Here is a 24,958-nt window from a genome sequence, read left to right as displayed (position 1 = left end):
ATCATTGGCAAATATGTTTTCCCATACTGTTGGTTCTCTTTGTAATTTGGTGCTGTTTTCTTTAGCCATGCAGAAGCTTTTTATTTTGATGAGGTCCCATTTGTTTATTCTTTCCTTTATGTCCCTTGCTTTAGGGGATGTGTCTGTGAGGATGTTGCTGCGTGGAATGTCTGAGATTTTCCTGCCAATGTTTTCCTCAAGGACTTTTATGGTGTTACGGCTTATATTTAAGTCTTTTATCCATCTTGAGTTTATTTTCGTGTATGGCGTAAGTTGGTGATCGAGTTTCATTTTTTTGCACATAGCTGTCCAGATCTCCCAACACCATCTGTTGAAGAGGCTGTTTTTGCTCCATTTTATGCTCCTGCCTCCTTTGTCAAATATTAATTGATCTTATAGACTTGAGTTTATTTCTGGGCTCTCTATTCTGTTCCATTGGTCTATGTGCCTGTTTTTATGCCAGTACCAGGCTGTTTTGATTACAGTGGCCTTGTAATACAGTTTGATATCAGGTATTGTGATCCCTCCTGCTTTGTTCTTCTTTCTCAAAATTGCTGCAGCTATTCGGGGTCGTTTATGGTTCCATATGAATTTCTGAAATGTTTGTTCTATATCTGTGAAATATGTCATGGGTATTCTAATAGGGATTGCATTGAATCTATAAATTGCTTTGGGTAGTATGGCCATTTTGATGATGTTAATTCTTCCAATCCATGAACATGGTACATGCTTCCATTTGTTTGTATCTTCCTTAATTTCTTTCTTCAGTGTTGTGTAGTTTTCTGAGTACAGGTCTTTTACCTCCTTGGTTAGGTTTAGTCCTAGGTACTTTATTTTTCTTGTTGCTATATCAAATGGGATTTTTTTCCTGATTTCTGTTTCTGCAGTTTCATTGTTGGTGTACAGGAATGCCTTTGATTTCTGGGTATTGACTCTGTATCCAGCTGTTTTGCCAAATTCATTTATTAGGTCAAGTAGTTTTTTGGTGGAGTCTATAGGGTTTTCCATGTACACTATCATGTCGTCTGCAAACAGTGACAGTTTCATTTCCTCCTTTCCAATTTGGATGCCTTTTATTGCTTTTTCTCGTCTGATTGCTGTGGCTAGGACTTCCAATACTATGTTGAATAGGAGTGGTGAGAGAGGGCATCCTTGTCTTGTTCCTGATCTTAGTGGGAAAGCTCTAAGTTTTTGTCCATTGAGTGTGATGTAGGCTGTAGGTCTCTCATATATGGCCTTTATTATGTTGAGGACTGCTCCCTTTATTCCCACTTTGCTGAGTGTTTTTATCAGAAATGGGTGCTGTATCTTATCGAACGCTTTTTCCGCATCTATTGATATGATCATGTGATTTTTGTCTTTGCTGTTGTTGATGTGATGTATTATGTTTATTGATTTGCAAATATTGTACCATCCTTGCATCCCTGGGATGAATCCCACTTGGTCATGGTGGATGATCTTTTTAATATATTGCTGGATGCGGTTTGCTAATATTTTGTTGAGAATTTTAGCGTCTATGTTCATCAGCGATATTGGCCTGAAGTTTTCTTTCTTCGTTGTGTTTTTATCTGGTTTTGGGATTAAGATGATGTTGGCTTCATAAAAAGAGTTTGGGAGTCTTCCATCAATTTGGATTTTTTCGAATGTACCACAGCTTTTTTATCCATTCATCTACTGATGGACACCTTGATTGCTTCCAAATCTTGGCTATTATAAATAATGCTACAATAAACACATATTCTTTCAAATATGTGTTTCAGGTTTCTTCAGATTATTCCCAGAAGTGGAATTGTGGAGTTATAAGGCAGTTCCATTTTTAATTTCTTGAGGAAACCCCATATTGTTTTACACAGTGGCTCCGCCAGTCTGCATTACCACCAACAGTGCATGAGGGTTCCCTTTTCTCCACATCCTCACCAACATTTGTTTGTTGACTTATTGACAGGTGTGACGTGATAGCTTGTTGTAGTTTTAATTTCCATTTCTCTGATGATTAGTGACATTGAGCATGTTTTCATATGTCTATTGGTCTTCAGTATGTCCTCTTTGGAGAAGTGTCTATTCAGGTTCTTTGTCCATTTTTTAAATGGGTTGTTTTTTTACAAATATATTTTATTGATTATGCTATTACAGTTGTCCCATTTTTCCTCCTTTATTCCCCTCTGCCCTGCAAACCCCTCCCACACACATTCTCCCCCTTTTAGTTCATGTCCATGGGTTGCACATATAAGTTCTTTGGCTTCTCCATTACCCATACTATTCTTAACCTCCCCTGTCTATTTTGTATCTACCATCTTATTTCCTGTGCCTATTCCCCCATTCTCCCTGCTCCACCTCCCTGCTGCTAACCCTCCATGTGATCTCCATTTCTGTGATTCTGTTCCTGTTCTAGTTATTGGCTTAGTTTGTTTTTTTGTTCTTTGAGGTTTGGTTTTGATAGTTGTCATTTTACTGTTCATATTTTTGATCATCTTCTATTTCTTAGGTAAGTCCCTTTGACGTTTCATATAATAAGGGATTGATGATGATGAACTCCTTTAACTTGACCTTCTCTGGGAAGCACTTGATCTGCCCTTCCATTCTAAATGATAGCTTTGCTGGATAGAGTAACCTTGGATGCAGGTCTTGCCTCTCATGACTTTGAATACTTTCCAGCCCCTTCTTGCTGCCTGTAAGGTTTATTTTGAGAAATCAGCTGATAGTCTTATGGGAACTTCTTTGAAGGTTACTGTCTCCTTTTCTCTTGCTGCTTTTAAGATTCTCTCCTTATCTTTAATCTTGGGTAATGGTGTGCCTTGGTGTGTGCTTCCTTCAGTCCAACTTCTTTGGGACTCTCTGGAAGAGACTTCCTGGAAGTCTATTTCTTTCACCAGATTAATCCTTCATTATGTTTTCAAATAAGTTTTCAATTTCTTGCTCTTCTTCTTCTCCTTCTGGCACCCCTATGATTCAGATGTTGGAATGTTTAAAGTTGTCCAGGACATTCCTAAGTTTCTCCTTTTTTTTGAATTCTTGTTTCTTCTTTCTGTTCTGTTTGAACATTTATTTCTTCCTTCTGGTCCAAACCATTGATTTGAGTCCTGGTTTCCTTCCCTTCACTGTTAGTTCCCTGTGCACTTCCCTTTATTTCATTTTTCATAGCCTTCATATTTTCCTCTATTTTGTGACCATATTCAACCATTTCTGTGAGCATTCTGACTAACAGTGTTTTGAATGGTACATCTGATGATAGGTTGGCTATCTCTTCATTGCTTAGTTGTATTTTTTGGGGAGCTTTTATCTGTTCTTTCATTTAGGCCATTTTTTTTTGTCTTGGCCCATCTGTTACGTAGTAAGGGGTGGAGCCTTAGGTGTTTGCCAGGGTGGGGCAATCCACCTTGCTGAATTGTGGAGCTGTATGTGGGGGAGGGGTCCAAGAGGGAACAATGCTGTTTGCTGGACTCTTGGCTGGCTTTCAGTCATTTCCTCCACCACAAGCAAATTGGGCCCTTCTGGTGGTGATTCTCAGGTGGGTGGGTTTGTGTATGTTCTAGGACCCCGTGGGTCTCTCCAATGAACTTTGCTATGAGGCTGGGAGTTTCTCCCTCCACCACAACACCCACAGATTTTTTCAGTGGAGGTTTGGAGGCTTTATTTCCCAACACTGTAACCCTGGGTCTGTCTTGGTTCCCAGTTGTTCCTCCTGGTTTATTCGCACACAAATGTGGGACTGCCCACTCTGCCAGTCACTGCCTTGTCCCCTCTGCCAGCTGCCACCCACCCCGGTCCTCCAGCTGTCACCTTGCCATGAGTCTTCTCTGCCCTGGCTGCCATCTCTGCCCCTCCTACTGGTCTGGATGAATGTTTCTTCTTTAACTCCTTGGTTGTCAGACTTCCATACAGTTTGATTTTCTGGCAGTTCTGGTTGTTTCTTATTGTGAAATTTGTCGTTGTCCTTCTTTTGATTGTTCAAGGAGGGACAGTGTATCTAGCTACACCTCCATATTGCCTGGAAGTCTCTGGGTTGTTTTTTTGATGTTGATTTGTATAAATTCTTTATAAATATTTGGACATTAACTCCTTATCAGATGTATCAATGGCAAACACCACATGATTTCATTTAGATGTGCAATTTAGTGAACAAAATAAGCTAATAAGTAAAATAGAAACCTACTCATATACACTGAGAACAGAGTGACAGCTGTTAGAGGTCGGGGGTTGGAGGGCTGGGTGAAAAAAGTGAATGGAATAAGCAAAAAAAAAAAAATAAAGAACTCATACACACAGACAACAGTATAGTGATTACCAGAAGGAAAGGGCGTGGGGTAGGTAGAAGCAGGTAAAGGGAATAGTGACAAAAAGAGACTTGACTTTTGGTGGTGAACACACAATACAATATACAGATAATGTATTTTAGAATTGCATACCTGAGACCTATGTAATTTTATTAACCAATGTCACTCCAATAAATTCAATAAAAAATTTAAAAAGCAGTGATCCTATAGACCAAGTTGCCACAAATCTTCTCTGTAAAGGGACAGATAGTAAATATTTTAGGCTTGTGGACTGCTGTCTCTGTAGCAACAACTGAGCTTGGTCTCTGTCATGAAAACAGCCACTGAGGACACACACATAAATGGGCATGGCTCTGTTCCAATACAGTCGCATGCACGAAAATGAGGGTACAGATCTGGCCTGAAGGCATTCTGCCATTCCTGAGATAGACTTAGCTTCCCAATAAAAGGATTTTATGAACATTCTGGGGGCAAAATGGACAGCAAACATGAATTTGAGATAGACTGATCAGGGTTCAAACTATACATAAGAGCAAAGGACTGGAAGGTCTTTTCACATTTATTTAATTTTCATAATCTCATAATTTACAAGCAAAGGCAAATTTTGAAAAATGTTTGTATCTATGTATCCCTTGGTCCAAGAAAGAATTAGAACATTGCCAATTCCCTATAAAGTTGCCACGTGAAACCACAGACCTAGACGTCCATCACCATAGCTCAATTTAACATGATCTAGAATAGAACTTCACTAAAATGAATTCAGACAGAATGGACTTTGAGGTCTTGCTTTTTCCCCCTCATTATACTGTGTCTGCGATCTAGCTGTGCTGGGGTTGCAGCTATCAGTGTCCACTCCTTTTGACTGCTGTGTTGTAGTCCACTGTAGGAATATGCCACAATTTATCCCTTCGTCATCATGACAGGGACACATTGTCTCAGACCTATATAACTAAATTCATTTCAAATCAGAAAGAGAATAAATACTTCCAGAAGTGCCTAAACTGGAAACAATATACTCAACTATTATACCCACTACACCAAATTTCCATGTGGATCAAGAATAACTCCCCTCTCCCTACACGCCCACCTTGGCTCAGTGTAAAGTAGATTGCACACACTCTAACTAATAAGTAAGTAACCCTGATTTTCAGAATCCCAAGCAGGCAGTCCTGGCAAATTTTCTAGCAACCATGAATGTGTCTCTCTCAAGCCTTTCAAGCTGCCATGTGATGGACAGGCCCACTGCATTTCCTCTGCTAACACTGGACTGTGAAGCTAGACTGCATAATTAACACCCATGGTTATTTTTCAATGCCTGCACCTGGCACTCCTAATTTAATTATCTCTCCATTTATACAATCCACTGCACACTGGTGACTGCTCCACCTGGCCATCCTTGCCCTGAATCTCCACTTGCCTGAAGGACTTTTCATCCAAAAATAATTAGTAATACAGGATCCTGTCTCATGACCAGTTCAACCATGAATGCTACTGGACTAGGAGGAAAGTTTTATCTCAAATAAATGCAGCCAGCTTGCAGCAGTGGTTAAAGGGACAGGGTGACATCAAAGCATTTCTGCTGTGCCTATAGCTACCAAATAAAAAGTGACGATGACCTTTCAGAAAACCTGGAACCTTCTGGTTCTGGGAATAGTCTTATCCCTTGGCTTGCTCATGATGGAGAGTGAAATAATGAATTGCAAATAGCCTCCCAGCAAGGCTAGGTATCCAGCCTGCCCACAGTTATCCATGCTAAGGACACAGATAGAACTAGGTAACCAGCAATCTGAAACAACTGTGGTTCTTGATTTTGTGCACTTTTTTCAGTGGGTTCTTCTAGCTAACCTTTATATTACTATTATGCACCAGAATGACTATCAAGTAGCAGCATGAACAGATAATCCTCCATTTTTCCTTACCTAGCACCTAAAACATTGTTCCCACACTGGCAGTTTCAATAATAAATAAAATTACAAATAAAATAACAGTACTATATAAAATATAAATTTGGGTACAAAACATATTCTATGAGGTGTCCTTATATGTTCTCTTCCCTTCAACTTTATATGTTGTTATCAAAGGTTTACCTTTGCGCATGCGCTCATACACACCTGAGCATACACTTCTAGTACTGGGTTATAATGCTTCAACATTAATAATCAATTTTAAATAAGAAAGTCAGGCTGTTTTCAACATCACTCTATTTCGATCTCTTTCAAGAAACACAAGAAGCTTCTAGACAGGTATGTGACTTTTGGAGACCTTGTCTTATTTAAAAAGTCATTCCTCACTCACGTGGCAAATTCTAGGTTCATCTTTGCTAAATGCAGAAAAAAATTTTCTCAGAAAATTCTGACATGCTTTTCTTAGCTCTGATTCTCAAGGGTATTCAGAGGAGGTGAAAAGTCCCACCCTCATGGACACCTCAGTAGCCCTCTTTTCTTCACCAAGGCATAGCCCAGGGGAGTAAGGGTTGACAGATGGTTTCACTTCCAAGCCACAGTGGAGAGGTGGCCACGGCACAATTCCGATGATTTACATCTGCCCCGAGTTTGATATGGCACTTCTCTCTCTCACATAATGTAAGGCAATGTTCAGGATAAATGCAGTAACTTGGTGAACTCTGTAACCTCTCTGGGCTTAATCTGTCTTCCCAGGTCAGAAACCCTGACAGGGGTTTTCTCCTGGGTCTCTGCCTCCCTGTTTCCATTTCAGGAAACATCTCTTATTAATAACAAAGAGTGCTGATCTGGGAGATGGACAGGGGAATGCACCAGGGTGTGCTCATCAGTTTTCTCTCTCCTTAGAATGGAAGGAAGGCAGGAAGACAGGAAGACAGGAAGGCAGGAAGGAAGACAGGGAGGAAGGGAGAAAGGAAGAAAGGGAGAGAAATACATAACTGTAACTACTTGCCATGCATCACAGTATTAAGACACGTTCTTAGCCTCAGCATACAGCTTGACTTCTGTCTAAGGATCTTAGTGAGTCTTTACACTCAGAAGGAAATGGGGAAAGCATTCCTGCCCAAATGGGAAGAGCCAAGATTTGGTGCCCAAGAATGGGGGTCTTAGTTTATGTTCTCCCACAAGCAGACTCTGAGACAAGGATTCCAGTGCAAGTGACTAACTTGTGAAGTAGAGGAATGCCAGGAGAGAGTGGGGAAGTGATACTACACAAGAAAGGTGGCCAGGAAAGTACGTGTCAGCAAACCAGTTATCACTATAAGTAACTGGAGTTTAATTCCAGCCCCAGGGGAACTGGGGAAAATGCATAGACAACATACCTCAGTTTTATCTCACCCAAGAGGTGAAAGAGCTAGGGTATTTATACACTAAATCCCATCTATCAGACTATGGGCTTCCCCAAAGAGCATTCATTCCTTTGATTTCTGATCTACCACAAAGGCAGGAGAAACACACTTAGGTGGCCATAAAAAGCCATCAAGCAAAGAACACAGGTGCCCTCATGAGTACAGGTGAAAATATGGGCAAGGCCATGACCATCTGAATCCTGTGTCATGCTGCTAGTCAGAGCTCAACTCAAGACATCTTGGACCCACACCCAAGCTCCCCTTCTGGAAAACAGTGCCATGGTTATCTTCCCACATGCTTGTGGTGAGAATAAACTCACATGAAAGGACAGTGATAAAACCCTGTAAAATCATTAGCTGTCCCAACCCACAGAGATGTTTGAGAGCCCAACATGTACCCAGAGCTCCAGGAGAGATAGGAGGGGAGGGCAGGCTTTGTTTCTCCATGTCTTACACTGAACACTGAAGAGGAGGTACATATCCTACTTGTCTGAATGTGTAGTGGGCAAGCACTCTGCCTAATATTCAAGGGAATGAATCCAGCCTGCTTCACCAGTGTCCCAGCTCAGGGGAAACATCTCTGCATTTTGACAAGATTAGGGCTGCTTGTTCCAGACCAAAAAGAAAAGGCAACTCAAGGAGTAGGAAGGGCAGTAGGTCACCTTGCTTTCTCACAGCCCATCCTAGGTGACATTTGAGTGACATGTTGTGGTTGGGTAAGCAGAGAAACTAGGGTACTCTCTTATTTTTGAAGTATGATTAGGGCTCCCTGCTTTGTCCTCTGGCTACAAGATAAACTATCACTCCACACTTCCCCAATCTCAAGTCCCTTCTTAAGCAAAGACATTGTGGCAGCAAAGTACCCATGCTACCTTACAGAATGATGGTGTGAAAGCTGATGTCAGTAGCTAGGTGACAACTGTATGGATAAGGAAACCTTATAACTTAATCCAAGTATTCAGCCCATTCAAGAAGAACCTATAAGAAGCTGTGATTAACCATAACAGAGATCTAGGAGATACACGTAGACACATGCCACCTCTAAGTTTTCACACCACCTTGGCTTAAAAACAGGTCATGTCCTTATCAATACCTCCAAATTCAGAAGCCCACCCACTCCAGGAAAATGATTCATAGCTGCAGTTCAAGCTCTGCCTCCACTAAATTTCTACCTTCACCCATGTCCAGCAGGACACAGTCTTCTTAACCTAGGGTCTATGAGCTACGTGCCTATTGGGTAGGCTTGAAGGGGATCCCTGAGTGTCCTCCAATTCTGTGTAAAATCTTAATCACAATTTAAAGCTGTTATCATCAGAACTTCCACAAGGGCAGTGTCCCTCAAGAATTAGGAACCACCATCCTAGACAAAAATGATGTCTGGAAAATGCATGGAGCTGGCAATGATATACACTAATCTTCAAGGCAGAGAAAAAGGGGCTGGGCCCTTGGTTGTTGCCCCATTCATTCCTCCTGGTTCTCCTTCTAGGGTTTAGAGGTCATGTTGCCCTATGCTCTTATTTTTCCAACAAGGAAACTTAGACCTATTTTTCAAAGTCATGTGGTGAGCTGGAGATGAAGATCATGATCATAAGTCCCCACCAAGGTTTTTTCTACCAGTGCTTGCCCCTGTCTCCTTTAAAAAGTGGGAGTTCTTTTTTTTTTTTCCTTGAGTTCCACTCCTCTCTGGTTTTCTGAACTCCGATACTATCAACCAACACAGTGCACTGCTCCTTCCAGATTACCAGTCCCCCATCTAACTGCTGAGCCAGGTTCAAGAAAAGCTCTGCCCAGCTCAGGGCCCTGGCTTTGCAAAGGAGATGACAGTGGGGTTGATGCTGTCTGGGACAGAGCACAGACCCCACAATAAACCTCTGCTTCTGGCTTGACTTCCTTTGGGGTCTGCTGAGGGAGAAAGTAGTTTGTGTAAGTCAGATCCTCTCTCAGGAACTAAATACTGGCAGCAAATAAAAACCAGACCAAAGACCATCCATTTAAAAAGACAGAGTGGCTATACTTTGCTTTCTTGTTCGTTTTGTTGATTAGGTTCCTGTTAATCGGGGGAAAGGCAGAAAACTACTTGAACAACAATAAAAAAATTTTTTTTAATAAAAATAAAATAAAAAGACAAAGTGGGACATGGGCAGGGAGATCCAGAGCTAATTGTCAGGATCTCCCTTTAATGAAAAGGCATTAAAAAAAAAAAAAAAAAACCTACAGGGTTTCTTTCTTTCTTTTCTTTTCTTGTTTTTGGTAACAAAGACAGGCATGTGTCTTCTCTGTGTAATTAATTTCCCTTGTGGTCCCAACCAGCCTTGGGCCACCACAGGAAATGGAGAAGCAGAACTTTCCATAGACAGGTCCAAGTATTTGCCTCCTGATGCCACCTGATTAAATCTAACTCTGGCTACCACAGAGAAAGGGGGAAATTTTCTGGTTGTTCCTGTGTCCTTTACTCCATGGTGTTAAGCCCACAGAGTGATGCTTTGCATTCACTAATGTCTTCCTGTTTCCCCCTGGGGACCCTTCCTTACTGGTCTTAGTGTCTCTCATAATAACAGGGGTCAATGGGGCTCAGACAAAAGAACCCCAATTTTCTTACCCCAGTAGGGTTCCAATGCTAGTAAACAGACAGGAAGCCTTTCTAAGGTTAGGTTCCTCTGTTTGCTGATTGGTTCCTTGTTTTCGTTTCACCATTTTCATCATAAACACATGAATGACATAACTGAGTCTGCTCCCAGAAAATGTTAATGAGGCCATGATCACTACCTTTATTCCTAGGAGCCTCTTTGTTGTTGTTGTTTGTCTTTATTTTTATTTTTTAAATTTGTTTAGTTTTTGAATTACAGCTTATAGTCAATACTATTCTGCATCAGCTTCAGATGTACAGCACAGTAGTCAGAAAATCAGAGTGGTCCCCCCAATGTTTCCAGTACCCACCTGCCCCCATACATAGTTCTCACAACATTATTGACTATATTCCCTATGCTGTAATCTACATCTGTCACTATTCCATAACTACCAATTTGTACTTCTTTATCCCTTTACCTCTTTCACCCAGCCCCCTAACCCTCCTCCCCTCTGACAATTGTCAGTCTGTTCTCTGTATCTACGAGTCTGTTTCTATTCTGCTTGTTTATTTTGTTCTTTAGATTCTACATATAAGTGAAATCATATGGTATTTTTCATTCTCTGTCTTACTTATTTCACTTAGCATAACCCTCTAGGTCCATCCACACTATCTGAAAAAGTAAGATTTCATTCTTTTTATGGCTGAGTAGTATTCCATTGTGTAAATGTAGCACAGCTTTATTATCCACCCATCTACTGATGGGCACTTGGGCTGCTTCCATATCCTGGCTATTGTAAATAATGCTGTAATGAATGTAGGTGTGCATATGAAGTGTGTCCAGAAAAAGTCCTGCTATTGTTAATGTAATGAGAAGAGTTTGTGTGACATCAATATTACCTGGCAGGTGAGGAGAGTGGACTTTTCATGAACAATGACTTCACAGTACTAGTCAGTGGGGGCAGTAGATGCAGTTAAGTGAGTGTGTGTACTGTGTGGCCATCACATTCAAAATGACTGAGCAAGCAGAGCAATGAATCTGCACCACATTTTGTGTTAAGCTTGAACATTCCTCCCACAGAAACTATTCTAATGGTACAGAAGGTTTTGGGGGATGATGCAATGAATGCAGCACAAATAAAAGTAGAGAATCTGCTCAAAGTGATCCACATTCTGGAAGGCCTGCAACAAGCAGAACACCTGAGACTGTTGAACGTGTACACGCTCCAACCAACAAAGATCAGCGGCTGACAGTGTGAGGACTAGTAGCTGATCTGGGGAATTCAAAAACTACTGTGTCTGAGATTTTGAGGCAGATCTTGGCATGAAACATGCTGTGGCAAAATTTGTTCTGCAGCATCAGATGGCGATTCCAACAAAGGACTTTACAGTGTGGAACAGTGGAAGAGACACTGGGAGAACTGTGTGAGGTCCCAACATGCCTACTTTGAAGAGGACTGAGGTGTCATTGTCCTATGTACAATGGTTTTGGTATCTTCTTCGATAAGTGCCTCTAGTACACGGATGGATACTTTCTGGACAGACCTTGTAAATTTTTTGAATTACTTACTATTTTGGGTTTCTTTGACTATAGTCCCAGAAGTGGAATAGCTGGGTCATAAGGCAGTTCCATTTTCAGTTTTCTGAGGACCCTCTATACTGTTTTCTATAGTGGTTAAACTAATCTGCATTCCCACCAACAGTGCACTAATATTCCCTTTTCTCCACATCCTCACCAACATTTGTTGTTTGTTGATTTATTGATGGTAGTCATTCTTACAGGTGTAAGGTAATAGCTCATTGTGGTTTTAATTTGCATTACTTTGGTGATTAGTGATATTGAGAATCTTTTCATATGTCTACTGACCATCAATATGTCCCTTTTGGAGAAGTGCCTATTCAGGTTTTCTGCCTACTTTTTAATTGGGTTGTTTGTTTTTCTGGTGTTGTCTATTGTTTTGTTTTCAGTTTGCTCTTCATCCTCAGAGTGTGTCTCACCCTTAGAGGGCTGACATGGCTAGGTAAGTGGTGGCACTGCATAAGAATAGCAGTAGATTGTGCTATCCCTGCCCTCCTCCTGGGCCTCATTGCAGTTTCATCCTCCTACAATGCTTCCTTTTATGTAATGCCTGCCCTCATCTTATGCCTCTTTCACTGAGGTAGAAGATGACAAGAAATACAACTACAACACATGAGAAATTCTAGACACAGGAAGTTAGGGACTTTGGTCAGTGTCACATAGCTACGGAGTTCCAGATGTGGGATTGAAACTGGGTCTAGAGTCTCATCCCAAAAGGTTAGGAAAACATATCACTAAAAAGCATGGGCATGACTGACCGGGTAGCTCAGTTGGTTAGAGCATTGTTCTGACAGGCCAAGGTTGCAGGTTTGATCCCCGGTCAGGGCACATATAAGAAACAAGAAATGCATGCATAAACGAATGGAACAACAAGTTGATGTTTCTCTATTTTTCTCTCTCTTCCTTTCTCTAAAAAGTCAATCAATAAAAAGGTACAATTAAAAAGTTTTAAAAGCATGGGCAGCCTGAGACTTTAACACATGTGGAGGTGTGGAGAAATGTTGCCAGGTGCCTGCCCCACATTTTGGGGGTATTGGGAGTTATCACTAAGGGCTGGCACCTGGGAGGGATGGGCCCTTTTTAAGGAACTGGACACTCCTGTTCTTCCGCACTTCCACTGCCTTTCTTAGTCACTGCGCAGCCACTGGTTCCCAGGGCAGTGTGATCCTGTTCTAAGATCAGGTGAGAGCTAGTCCAAAACACTTTTCCTGCTTAAATTTTCACAGTCTATTCCCCATAGTCTAGCACTTGAAAGGCAGCCTGGAATTCACTGTGGGCACCCTCCCCACACCTCCTTAGTCTTTACCATTTCGGTCCTAGCCTCCTCAACTTCCACTACCAACATTGGCATCTCTTTGCCCAAATGTATGATGGACTGAATGTCTCAGGAATTAACACCTCCCCCTACTCCACTGCAGAAGCCCTTGGCCAACTACTAATGAAACTTGGTATGCCTACCTCTTCTCCCTTCCCCCGTGGGTGAGAAAGTGTTGAGGTGCAGGTGTTACAGTGCTTTCCAGAGTACCCCAGGAAGGCAAGTTACTACCAGGGCTCCCATCTTCCCTGGATCACCTTCCAAACACGTGGCCTACATTCAAATTTTTGCACGGGGTCTGCATCCAAGGGAAACCCACACTAAGATGGTCTGTGTGGTATCCTGGAGAGAACCTTACAAAAGAGGGAAGAAAGCTCAAGTTCTAGTAACTTTATAACTCTGAGCCTCAGTTTCATCATCTGCAATAAGGGTCACAATGCTGCCCAGGGAACTCAAATGTGTAATAAAGGATGGACCCATCATGGTTACCTGCCAGGCTCCTGAAGCAGAGTTGGCCAGGTGTGAGTCAGGTTTCTGTCTTTGAGCAGCCAGAGCCATGATGCAGTGAGATGTTGTTACGGTGAGATCTTAACTCTGCTTCCTTGGCAGGGACTCTGCTCCTAGTTCAGAGCCCTGACTTCATGTCTGCATTCCTCATCCTCTTTTTGGGCAAGGCTGGCATGACATTTTTTACTCCATCTAACTTGGAGGTAGAAGGGTTACAACATCCTGAAGCTTCCTGGAATAGGAGGGTAATTAAAATAGCAGTAAATACATTCTCCAACCTTTGCAAATAAGGTGGGGGAAATGGCTGGGGTCCTTTAAAAGGAAACTCCAATAAGCAAACTATCAGACTCCAAACCACAAGCTCACCACTCTGCAGCTGGCCTATTAGATGTCAGGAGGCTGTGAGTGCCTGGAAATTTTTGACCTGGGGTTACTTTCCACTCCTCCCTGTCTGCTAGGTCTCAAATAGAATGAAGTGTGTTTGTTATAAAGTCTAAGGTATCAATTATCAAGCAATTGGCTAATACCTACTTGTGTGCAATATGATGCCAAATACTATGACGGGAAATACTATATGACCATGAAATAGTGAATTATTTACCATGCTCAGATCAAGGACCACTCTGAAATTTCAAAGTAGCCATTTTGGAAACATTTATACCCACTTCAATGGCTTTACACACTAAACAATTTTGGATTTTCTTTTTTGAAAAGTGTTTAATTTTCTGTGATCATTTCTTTCAAAAAGGCATAACTTACATTTGGGAAAATGCACAAATGTTCAGTTATAGTTTAGTACATTTTGACCAATGTAGGCAGTACATTTGTAACCCACAACCCAATCAAGAGATATAGCATGCCAATTCCAGGCAGTTCCCTTGTGCCCAGTCCAGTCAATGAAGTATCATGCCCTTTACACCTACAGAGGTTAGCGTATTTCCTTAAGAACAAGATCATTCCCTTACATAAGCACCACAAAATTGCCAAAACATGGAAATTAATAATAACAATACTATTATCTAATCTACAGAACTTACTCATTTTGCTCATTATCTCACTACTGTCTTTTAAAGAAAAAGGAAAAAATTTCTGCACAAGATTCAACCAACGTTCATATGCTGTCCTTATCTGTCTTGTCTCCTTAGTCTCTCCAAACTTGGACAGCTCCTTAGTCTTGCCTGTGTTTGTCTTTCATGTCTTTTGAGGCCAGTTATTTTGTAGAATACCCCTCAGTTGGAATTTGCCTGATGATCTCTCTTGACAGGACTATCCCAGAAGTGATCTGTGCTTCCCTGGGGATCACGTTAGGAGGCATGATGTCAATTACGGTAAAGTCAGGTTCCTCCACTGTAGAGTTACTGCTTTTTTCCTTTGTAATTAATAAGTATCCTGGAGGAATATACTTTGAAACTATGTAAATGTCCTGTTTATCAAGCATTTGGCCTACTTTTAGTATTAATTTATGGTTCTTGCTTGAAATAGTTATGATGACTGCCATATGGTGACTTTTCTAATTCCATTATTTCTCCCACTCAAAGGAAGAGTCATTTCCTTTCATTCATTCACTTATTCAAATATGGATTATAGATTCTTATTTTATCCTATAACTTGTTACTGTCATTGTCTATTTTGATGTTCAAATTGTCTCGGCTTTGGCCAGTGAGAGTTCCTTCAAGCTGGCTGCTGTATCCTTTTGACATATCAGGACGGAGAAGTTCTCCTGGACACCCAGAGATCATTGGCTCTATTTTTGTTTCATAATAGATCTAACTTTTGTTAAATGCTCTTCTTTCCACAAACCATCCTTTGGCTATACTGCTGGGTATTGGGGCCAATGGTTGTCATGGCTGCCTACCCCAGGGAAGCAGATGAAGTAGATGGGCCTGGGACTGCAAAGGGAATGGGGCTATGCTCACAGAGCACCTGGGAAGGGTAGCCACTGCCCGGACCTCAGTTAAATGTAGTGGACCACTGCTGGAGGTGCCAGTTGAGAGCATAGACAGAGGGCACACACCTGCCCCAAAGCTGGAGCCAAGCTGGAGAGTACTGCTAGTGGAGACACCCAGCCAAAGGCATATGCCAAAAAGGACTGGGGTGAGGAGTCAACAAAAAGGGGAGGGACAGGCAAGTGGGGTGCCAAGTTCCCAGGGTAGTCTTTAAACCATGGCTTACTGCTTTAAGTCTCCCTGCCCCATTTTCTCTCTTGCTGGACCTTGACCATCTTAAAGTGTCAGCATTCACTGTCGCCACTTACTAGGCTGTTTTCAGTAGAGACACCAGCCAACAGGATTTTCAGTTTAAAAAGAACACATCTCTCTAATAACAAAGTTTTTGTCCTACTGACTGCCACCAATACATCAGGTAAATGTGTGCATATGCACAACACACACTCCTATTCTTTACTGAGAGATCAGCACTTCAATAACTACCTTTTCTGCCACTTATTCCAAGAGTATATACTTCATCTTTCCTACTTTATGGTTCTATGTGCTGTGGTAATAAATGGTGCCTTTTGAACTTAATCTCACAATGTAAAACACAGAGCCTATTACTCTGCAGATATCCACTAAGGGTACTGGTCGATCATTACTAAAGAAGGAACATCCCAAAATAGAACTAGTTTTCTCAGACAAACACAGCCAATGCACCAATGCCAAAGTCCTGGGCACAGGACTAGCCGAGATCTTCTAGAGTCTGAAATGTTTCATGCACTTCCTCACCAGGCCCTCTCCTGAACACGGCCAACAAGGCAAAATCAATTGGTTCTCTTTCCTGACTTCTTCTACCTTCCCAGGTAAAGTGTGGCTCAGCAGATGGAAAAACAGAAGGGAGGCAGACCACAGCCAGTCTGAGAACCTGGGCATCTAATTAGACAAATGTTTACCCTTTTCCTAAGCAAAATAGCCCCTGGATACTCACAGAGTGTTCAGCAATTTTTTCCTAGTAGAAAAAATTGGGTTAAAATAGAAAAAAAAAGTAGGACTTTCTCCTTAGCTCCCTGCTTTCATCCTAACCCTATTTATCAATAATGAAAAAAGCTGTTTCACCTCAGTGAAAATTTCAGGCCTCGATTATCTCAATTTTTTTTTCTCAAAACAAGGATCTTTTCCTTTCTTCTAGACTTAATGAATTGGGGAGGACCTCCTCTTTGAGGATCCATTCTGTTCCATAGGCGCTATTTATTGGTGGCTAAGGAAGAGCAGGCACTGCCCTGGCAACTCTGCCCCCCTCCCTCCAGCTCTGTGCTGCCCAGCACCCCAGCCTTCAGCCACATGTAGCCATTTAAATGTAAATTAAATACAATTAAAGATTTAACTCTTCAGTCACACCACCTACACATGTCAAGTGTTCAGATGGCTTCCTTACTAAAAAGTATAGAGAATATTCTGTCATGGCAGGAAGTTCTACTGGATAAGGGGGCCAGCCAATGGACCCACCTACTTCAAAGGAGAGAGAGCCACTCAAGGACTTCACAAAGCACTCCTTTCATTGACACTCATGGACAGTGGGTACAGGGTATACCAGGGGGTGGGGATGTGGGAATTGGAGGCTTCTGACCTTTATCTTCCAAGTACCTTACACTCTTTATTTCTAAGTAAGTGGAAACATTCCCCTCAATATGGAGCCTGATTGTTGGTCCCTATTTTTTACATATCTTTTAATAAAGTTTGATTATACTAAAATTCCCATTCATTATTGCTCAGGGTCTCATGAACAGAGAGGCATGATTTCAGGAGCTCCTCCAGGGATGGAAAGTTGGATAACTGCAGTAGTCTTTGGAGGGCAGGAAAAGGTGTTAAGATCCTGATCATTAGGAATGGATGGGGCAGCAGCAGGGGAAAAAAGAGACTGGAACCCACAAGCATGCTAAAAAAAAACCATTAAAATGAAGTAACAACTAAAGAAAAATCTCCAGAGGTCTCCTTTCAGCAGAAAAGTAATTCACTTTTGAGATAATTATCAGCTTAAATGTATGCCATGGGCATATTTAAGTCTCTCTTTAAAACAGTCATAGTAACATTCACATCCAGAAGGCTGGGATAACTTTTAGGTACATTTAGACAAAGATGAAGTCACTGAAGTCATGACTATTCATGAGGGGCCATGATGACAGTTTTACATTAAAGAAGTTATCCTTCCACAATGAAAATCAGGAGCCTGGGCAATGGAAAAAGAACACCGGGCACCCCTCCTACCCTGTCTCCTCCTTACACAATGGCCTTGTCAATTTATAGCTTGAAAAAGTAAGAACAGATCATGAGGTAAGTTAATCACGAGAGTTGGGCAGGTAGAAAGAGATGGATTTCCTGGTTGAAGGAAGCCCCTGCCAAACCTGGAAGGGGTTAGCAAAGAGAAAGTTATTTTTAAGACTCGCAAAGTTTGAATTGGCTTATAGTCCTTGCCTGGAGGCAGGGAGCAAAACCAGATGATAAATAATACCTGGACCCATATGTCAAAAAGAAAAATGAAAAATCTTCATTTTCATAGGGCAATGTCCTGAAGCACAGAAGAGCAACCTTTGCTATTGGAAGTGCCCATTTAGGGGGCCTGAAGGAGGGCCTCAGGGCTGGAGCTCCAGTGCAGCCCCCACATAGACAAGGGTTACTAATACTAGCCTTGAAGCAAACCATTGCTCTTTTCATTCTTATGTAAAGTGTAAACAAAAGTATCAAAATGTTACTAATTTTATTGACCTATATATCATATAAGTAGTAGCCTTATGCTTTTCTGTATAACAGCTTCAAAATAAATCTTCCAGTGCCCTATTCTAGCCAGATAGCTGCCCCAAATATTCCTAAAGGCCCTTCCAGAAACCCCACTAAAGGCCATGGCGAGAATCTAGAATGTGAAAGAAACTAAAGGCCTCATAGTGGAATCCCCACAGCACCTATTTTCTGCAGGAGCTCTCCTGGTCCCTCCCCATCTGTGGCTCTGCAGCGAAGAGTATTGATTAGCACTCAGCTGGAGGGTTTGTGAAACTCAAGATTCCAGCGCTCACTCCCAGAGTCCCTATAATTCAGCAGTTCTGGGGAGGGCCAGAGAGGGGCGGGAGAAGGTGCATTTATCACCTGCTCCCAGAGGGAACTAAATGACACCCCTGGTCCCACAAATGCTCTTTGAAAATGGTCCCCGCGTTAATGATTCCTGTCAGTCCCAAAAGTCCACTGTTTGTCACTGGAGCCAAGGGCAAGGCCTCACCTGACAGTACCTGTCAGCAGCCCCACGAGGCTGCATGGAGGAGCAGGCGAAGGGAGTCATTCTCAGCAGGCCTGTCCACGAGTCCTGAGCCCCATTCTGTGCGCTACAGGAATACTGCCTGAACAGCCCAGGTGGACTGCAAGTTGGGTTTTTTCCTGCTGTGTTCTTTCCATTGCTCCTGCTGTTTCTCTGAGTTTACTCTTTCACTTGGCAGGTTCTGGCCCTTGGACCACGATGGCACTGCTCAGAGAAAACCTGGGGGCTGGGTGGGTTTCCCAATCCAGCCTGGGGGTGCTGAGGCACTATGTGGTTTAAAAGTTAACTGCTTTTGAGGAAGCCTAGAGCCATGCTTGGATACTATGCCAGGCTGTGGGATGTCAGCTTCAAGAGTCCTGTTCCCCAGTAGGTGTTGGGCACTGGCTGTCCTGGAGCCTACGTCCTTCCTGGCCAGAGGCAAGGTCATTACTGTACCCATACCTCCCACTGAAGACCCAGCTGGGCCTCCACTAAAGACAGGAAATGGGGTCAGTGCATGCACCTGACCACATCTGTCTCCTCCCTGGACATTCATCTCTTGAGATAAAATAACATATTTGCAACTGGGCCCAACAACTCCTCTCAATTTGCAAACTAACCCTCGAGATGTTTTCATTCTCCAGGAACTGTTTTTCCTGGCATACGTGTAACATACAAAGAAAAAAAATCCTTTGCTTTTTTAAAACATCCAATACAAAATAAGCGATTGTTAAGGCTCCAAACAGTCTGTTGTAATTCCCTAGCATGCTCTAAAAACAACAAGCCCCATGAGGGTGTGTGTTCTTTGGCCATTGCTTCTCTCCCAAGTTGGTTCGACTATACTTTGTTCCTTTCACAGTCTCTGTCATGCTACAGAGCACCCTGAATGGGCACTCCTGCCAGACACACAGGCCAGGCCAGACTCCAAAACTCTCCCTTTCAGTATTGACCAAGTGCTCAAATAACTGACATTATTCTCAAATGGACAATGTTTTCCTCTTTATGAGGCAGACAAGGCTAGTGGCCACTTCTGAATGATGAACCTAGGAAAATGGGCAAACCTTTGTTAAAACTTAGATACCTGGCATAATGTTGCCCAAGACCATCAGGTCTGGGGTAGATCTGATGTCCCAAGGGAATGGTCTGATGAGTTACACAACTCTTCAACTGCTGTGTATGAACACTCCACAGCTTTGGCCAAAGGAAGGAAAGAATAGGAGTGAGCATTTGAAGAAGACCCAGGGCCCTTTGGAAGGCCATTGCTTCCCCATTGACCCAGTCCCACTGGCTGAAGTAGAAACAGCAGTGGACTCAAGAGATGTGAGTTCAAGACATCCAGTGACTTTGGGATACCATATGGTTGGGGGTCTGCAGGTCATTAATCAAACATCTCCAACTGCTAATGCCCTCAGCCTGTGTCCCAAGCTTTCTCACCATTCACTGCTTGGTCCCAGGTGGGAAGTACAGAGTGTGTGAGTGGGGGACACAGTGAAGGTCCCAGTGGGGATGGAATGGAGAGCAGCAGGATGTGCTAACATGGGAGGCTTCCTCATACCTGGGGAGCTCACAAGAATGGGAAGGCATCACTTGGTGCTGACACTGTGACTTCAAATTGTTGGCATTGTAGTCCTAGTCCAAGCCACACCAGGTGACACTTGTGAAGCTCAAATGTTTAAAGATTTTGAAAAGGGTCAGTGCAAGTCTGCTTAGTAATTGTAACCTGTCTTTTTACCATCCCACCATGGATGTTAATAACTTTCAACAAAATTCTTCTTGATATTCAACAGTATGAGGCAAAATCATTTTTTGGCCTGAGACCAAAGGAGATTACAGTTTAGTTCATCTTCACACCCCTCATTCTACTTTCCTGAAGAGCAGAAGAAATAGGATGGACTTGGAAACATGGATTCATGTGCTCCATCTACTTTGGGATAACCATATGGTTGGGGGTCTGCAGGTAATTGAACTTCTCCAAATACGAGTCATCTTCTTGGGGAAATGCATATGACAATATCCATTCAACTTCACAGAAATGTCATGGAACTTCATGAAAGGAACTGAAGCTGAGAACTCCACCTGATGGAAAACCTATTATGTGCCAGGCTGTTTGATGTGTTTTGCCTGCATTATTTGATTTATGTTATTACAACATGCCTATATTTAGGTATTATAATCCTACCATTCACATAAAAGTATCAAATTCAACAAGATCAAGAAGTGTCTCCATGATCATGAATCCAGCAAGTGGATGAACTAGATAGAATCCAAACTCAGGAGACTCCAGACCAGAAGGCTTTTCCCTAAAACCCTGAAATGATACATGTAAAAATGCCTGAAAAAGATGAAGCTAAGTCAAAGGTAAGATGATATTTTCAGCCCTGGCTGGTGTCACTCAGTGGATTGAGTGCTGGCCTGTGAACCTAAAGGTCACAGGTTCCATCCATTCCCAGGCAGAGCACATGCCTGGGTTACTGGCCAGGTTCCCATGTGGGGGTGTGCAAGAGGCAACCGATCAATGTTTCTCTCCCTCCCTTACCCTCTCTCTAAAAGTGAATAAATAAAATCTTTTTTTTTTTTTGGCTGTGTACATAGGGTGCTTTATTCTCCAGAGTGATACATGTTGTGGTGGGTTGGGCTTGGGCCGATGTCCCCATATGTTCAGAACTGAATAAAGTGGGTCTCTGAGAAGAAGTCTGGTTTGCCTTGATGTGGAAAGGGAGATGGGGAGGATGAAAATGGGCATTACAACCAGGGATGTGTCCAGTTCTGTGCTGGTTCCAGTATGGAATGCTGGCAGGTAAGGCAGCTGTCAAGATGGTCACTTCCAGGGAGGGGATGCCTGCTGGGTTTGGAGAGCCTTCTGTACCATGTCTTCCCACTGGGCATCTGATATCTCCCAAGCCCAGGCAGGAACTCCTGGGGCAGGCAGGCTTACTCCAGCCATTGTCCTTTTCACCAGCTCTACATGTTCTGGATCCATGGGAATAGAGCTGTGGTTGCTCAGTGCCGTAGCTCCCTCCTCATCTTCATCATCGCTCTGTAACAGTGGGTCTGGCAAATGAAGCCCCAGGGCCTGGATCCGATCCTGGATATCAGCAACTACATCTTCTCCATCCCCCACTGGTGCCAGCTCCACCTCCTCTGGTTCAGGATCTTGGTTCAGGGGCTGGTAGGAGTAGCCAGCTGGGCCTGCCCCGGTTTCCTCTTGCTCTTCCTCGGGCTCCTCACTGCTCCAATCCCCAGTGCCTTCTGTAGGGCCCTGCTGCGGCCCCAGTTCCTCAGTCTGATTGGGGAAGATACGCTCAGGGCCCATGATGTCTCCCCCAGAACTACTGTTGCCATCGGGCAGGGGCTTCACTTCCCAAATAAAATCTTTAAAAAATGTGATCATCCACTTACCAGAAATGCTAATTAAAATGACATCTCATTCATCCTGCCTTGTCAGGGATAAATGATTTTACTTAAGTCGGATTTTCCAGGTATCTAAAATATGCCAATTAAGAATCAACCTTTTTATTTAAAAAATAATAATTTAATGCAGAGATTTTAATGGAAAATTTCCAAAAGCAATTATGTTCTTTTTTATCTGTACTAAATACACATGAAACAGAATTCTGAGATTTCTAAAAATAATCCATGTCATTAATAAGTATCAGGCATCAAAATGAGATACAAGTGGGCAATGTTCTCAGAGTCTGTGATGTGGTTAAAGTGGCCCCAAATGCCTGAGCTTGTTAGTTTTCCCAGCCTACTTTTTTTTCAGAATATCTTATGAAAATTTTCAAATGTGCAAAGACATTGAAAATGGATGCCCAGTGCCAAGATTCAAACATAATATTGTAAAATATTTGTTTTATCATACATGTACCCATCTATCCATTCCTCTGTCTATCAATGTCTTTTTAAAAATGCATTTCAAAGTATACTGAAAGTTCTCCTGGGCTGGTGTGGCTCTCTGGATTGAGTGCTGGCCTGCAAAAGAAATGGTTGCCAGTTTGATTCCCAGTCAGGTCACATGCCTGGGTTGTGGGCTAGGTCCCCAGTTGGGGTGCTTGACAGGAAAACACACATCGATGTTTCTCTGCCTCTCTTCCTTACTCCTATCCCCTCTCTCTAGAAATAAATAAATTTTTTTAAAAAAAGGACAAAATCAAGGGAGAGGGTGGGGGTGGGGGAAGAAGGTGGGTTCTCTGGGGTGGGGTGGAGGGATGGGGGAAAAAAAGTATATTGAAAATTCTTTTTCTATCCCCATTGACTCCCCTATGCTCACCCCCACCTACCCCCCAACCCCCTTTCCCTCTGGCTATCACCACACTGTTGTTTGTGTCTATGTGTTATATATGGATTTTTTTTTTTTTGCTTAATGCCTTTACCTTCATTCATCCAGGCCCCTAAACGCACACCCCTCTGACAGTTGTCAGTCTCTACCATGTATCCATGCTTCTGTTTTTTTGTTCATCAACTTATTTTGTTCATTGGATTCCACATGTAAGTGAGATCATATGGTATTTGTCTTTCTCTGACTGGCATATTTTACTTATAATAATACTCTCCAGTTCCATCCACACTGCCATGAAAGGTGAGAATTCCTTGGGGGTTTTTTATGGCTGAGTAGTATTGCATTGTGTAAATGTATCACAGCTTTTTTATCCACTCACAGACACGTGGGCTTTTTCCAGATCTTGGCTATTGTAAATAATGCTGCAATGAACATAGGAAGTGCATATACTTTTAAATTGATTTTCTGGAATTCTTTTTTTTTCCCTCTTTAAACAATTTTATTTTATATTTTTAAAAAATTATTTTATTGTTCAATTACAGTGGTCTGCATTTACCCTCCACCACTCCCCCCTACCCAAGCAAAACCTACCTCCATCCCTTACTTCTACCATCCCCCTTGGTTTTCTCCATGTGTCCTTTATAGTTGTTCCTGAAAACCCTTCCCCCCATTATCCCCTCTCAATCCCCTCCAGTTACTGTCAGATTGTTCTTAATTTCAATGTCTCTGGTTATATTTTGCTTGCTTCTTTGTTTTGTTGATTAGTCCACTTATAGGTGATATCATATACTATTTGTCCCTCACCTCCTGACTTATGTCACTTAGCATAATGCTCTCCAGTTCCATCCATGCTGTCGCAAAGTATAGGAGTTCCTTCTTTCTCTAAGCTGTGTAGTATTCCATTCTGTAAATGCACCATAATTTGTTTTTCTTTTTTTTTATTGTTATTCAATTACAGTTGTATGCCTTTTCTCCCCATCCCTCCACCCCACCCCAGGTGAACCCACCTCCCTCCCCCACCTCCACCCTCCCCCTTGGTTTTGTCCATGTGTCCTTTATATTACTTCCTGTAATCCCCTCTACCCACTGTCCCTGCCCCCACCCCCCACCCCTGCCCTGGCTATTGTTAGATTGTTCTTAACTTCAATGTCTCTGGTTATATTTTGTTTGCTTTTTTCTTCTATTGCTTATGTTCCAGTTAAAGGTGAGATCATATGGTATTTGTCCCTCACCTCCTGGCTTATTTCACTTAGCATAATGCTCTCCAGTTTCATCCATGCTGTTGCAAAGGGTATAAGCTCCTTCTTTCTCTCTGCTGCGTAGAATTCCATTGTGTAAATATACCATAGTTTTTGGATCCACTCGTTTGCTGATGGGCACTTAGGTTGCTTCCAGGACTTGGCTATTGTAAATTGTGCTGCTATGAACATTGGGGTGCACAGGTTCTTTTGGATTGGTGTTTCAGGGCTCTTAGGATATAATCCTAGCAGTGGAATTGCTGGGTCAAAAGGCAGTTCCATTTTTAGTTTTCTGAGGAAATTACATACTGTTTTCCACAGTGGCCTCACCAGTCTGCATTTCTCCAAGAGTGCACTACAGTTCCTTTTCTCCACCTCCTCTCCAACACTTGTTTGTTGATTTGTTTATGATGGCCATTCTGACTGGTGTGAAGGGGTATCTCAATGTGGTTTTAATTTGGATCTCTCTGATAGCTAGGGATGCTGAGCATCTTTTCATATGTCTCCGGGCTCTCTGTATGTCTTCCTTGGAGAAGTGTCTGTTCAAGTCCTTTGTCCATTTTTTAATTGGGTTGTTTGTCTTCCTGGAGTGGAGTTATGTGAGTTCTTTATATTGGAAATCAGGCCCTTGTCTGAGGTATCTTTGGCAAGTATGTTTTCCCATATAGTTGGTTCT

General features: G+C 42.4%; 2 protein-coding genes across 3 annotated transcripts in view; both read right to left on the bottom strand.

Moving 5' to 3' along the window:
• Positions 1 to 24,958, bottom strand: part of SLC24A3 (solute carrier family 24 member 3) — a 543,873-nt gene that overhangs the window by 359,214 nt on the left and 159,701 nt on the right. The gene's annotated exons all lie outside the window — the stretch shown is intronic.
• LOC112303872 (male-enhanced antigen 1) lies at positions 1,465 to 22,888 on the bottom strand. Its single transcript, XM_053926045.2, is given in 2 exon segments — positions 1,465 to 22,092; positions 22,095 to 22,888. Coding segments are annotated over 2 exon segments (522 nt in total). The 5' UTR covers positions 22,108 to 22,888; the 3' UTR covers positions 1,465 to 21,583.

Source organism: Desmodus rotundus, chromosome 6 (genome assembly GCF_022682495.2).
Source record: "Desmodus rotundus isolate HL8 chromosome 6, HLdesRot8A.1, whole genome shotgun sequence".
Lineage (NCBI taxonomy): Eukaryota > Metazoa > Chordata > Mammalia > Chiroptera > Phyllostomidae > Desmodus > Desmodus rotundus.
This window is presented reverse-complemented; position numbering and strand designations above follow the sequence as displayed.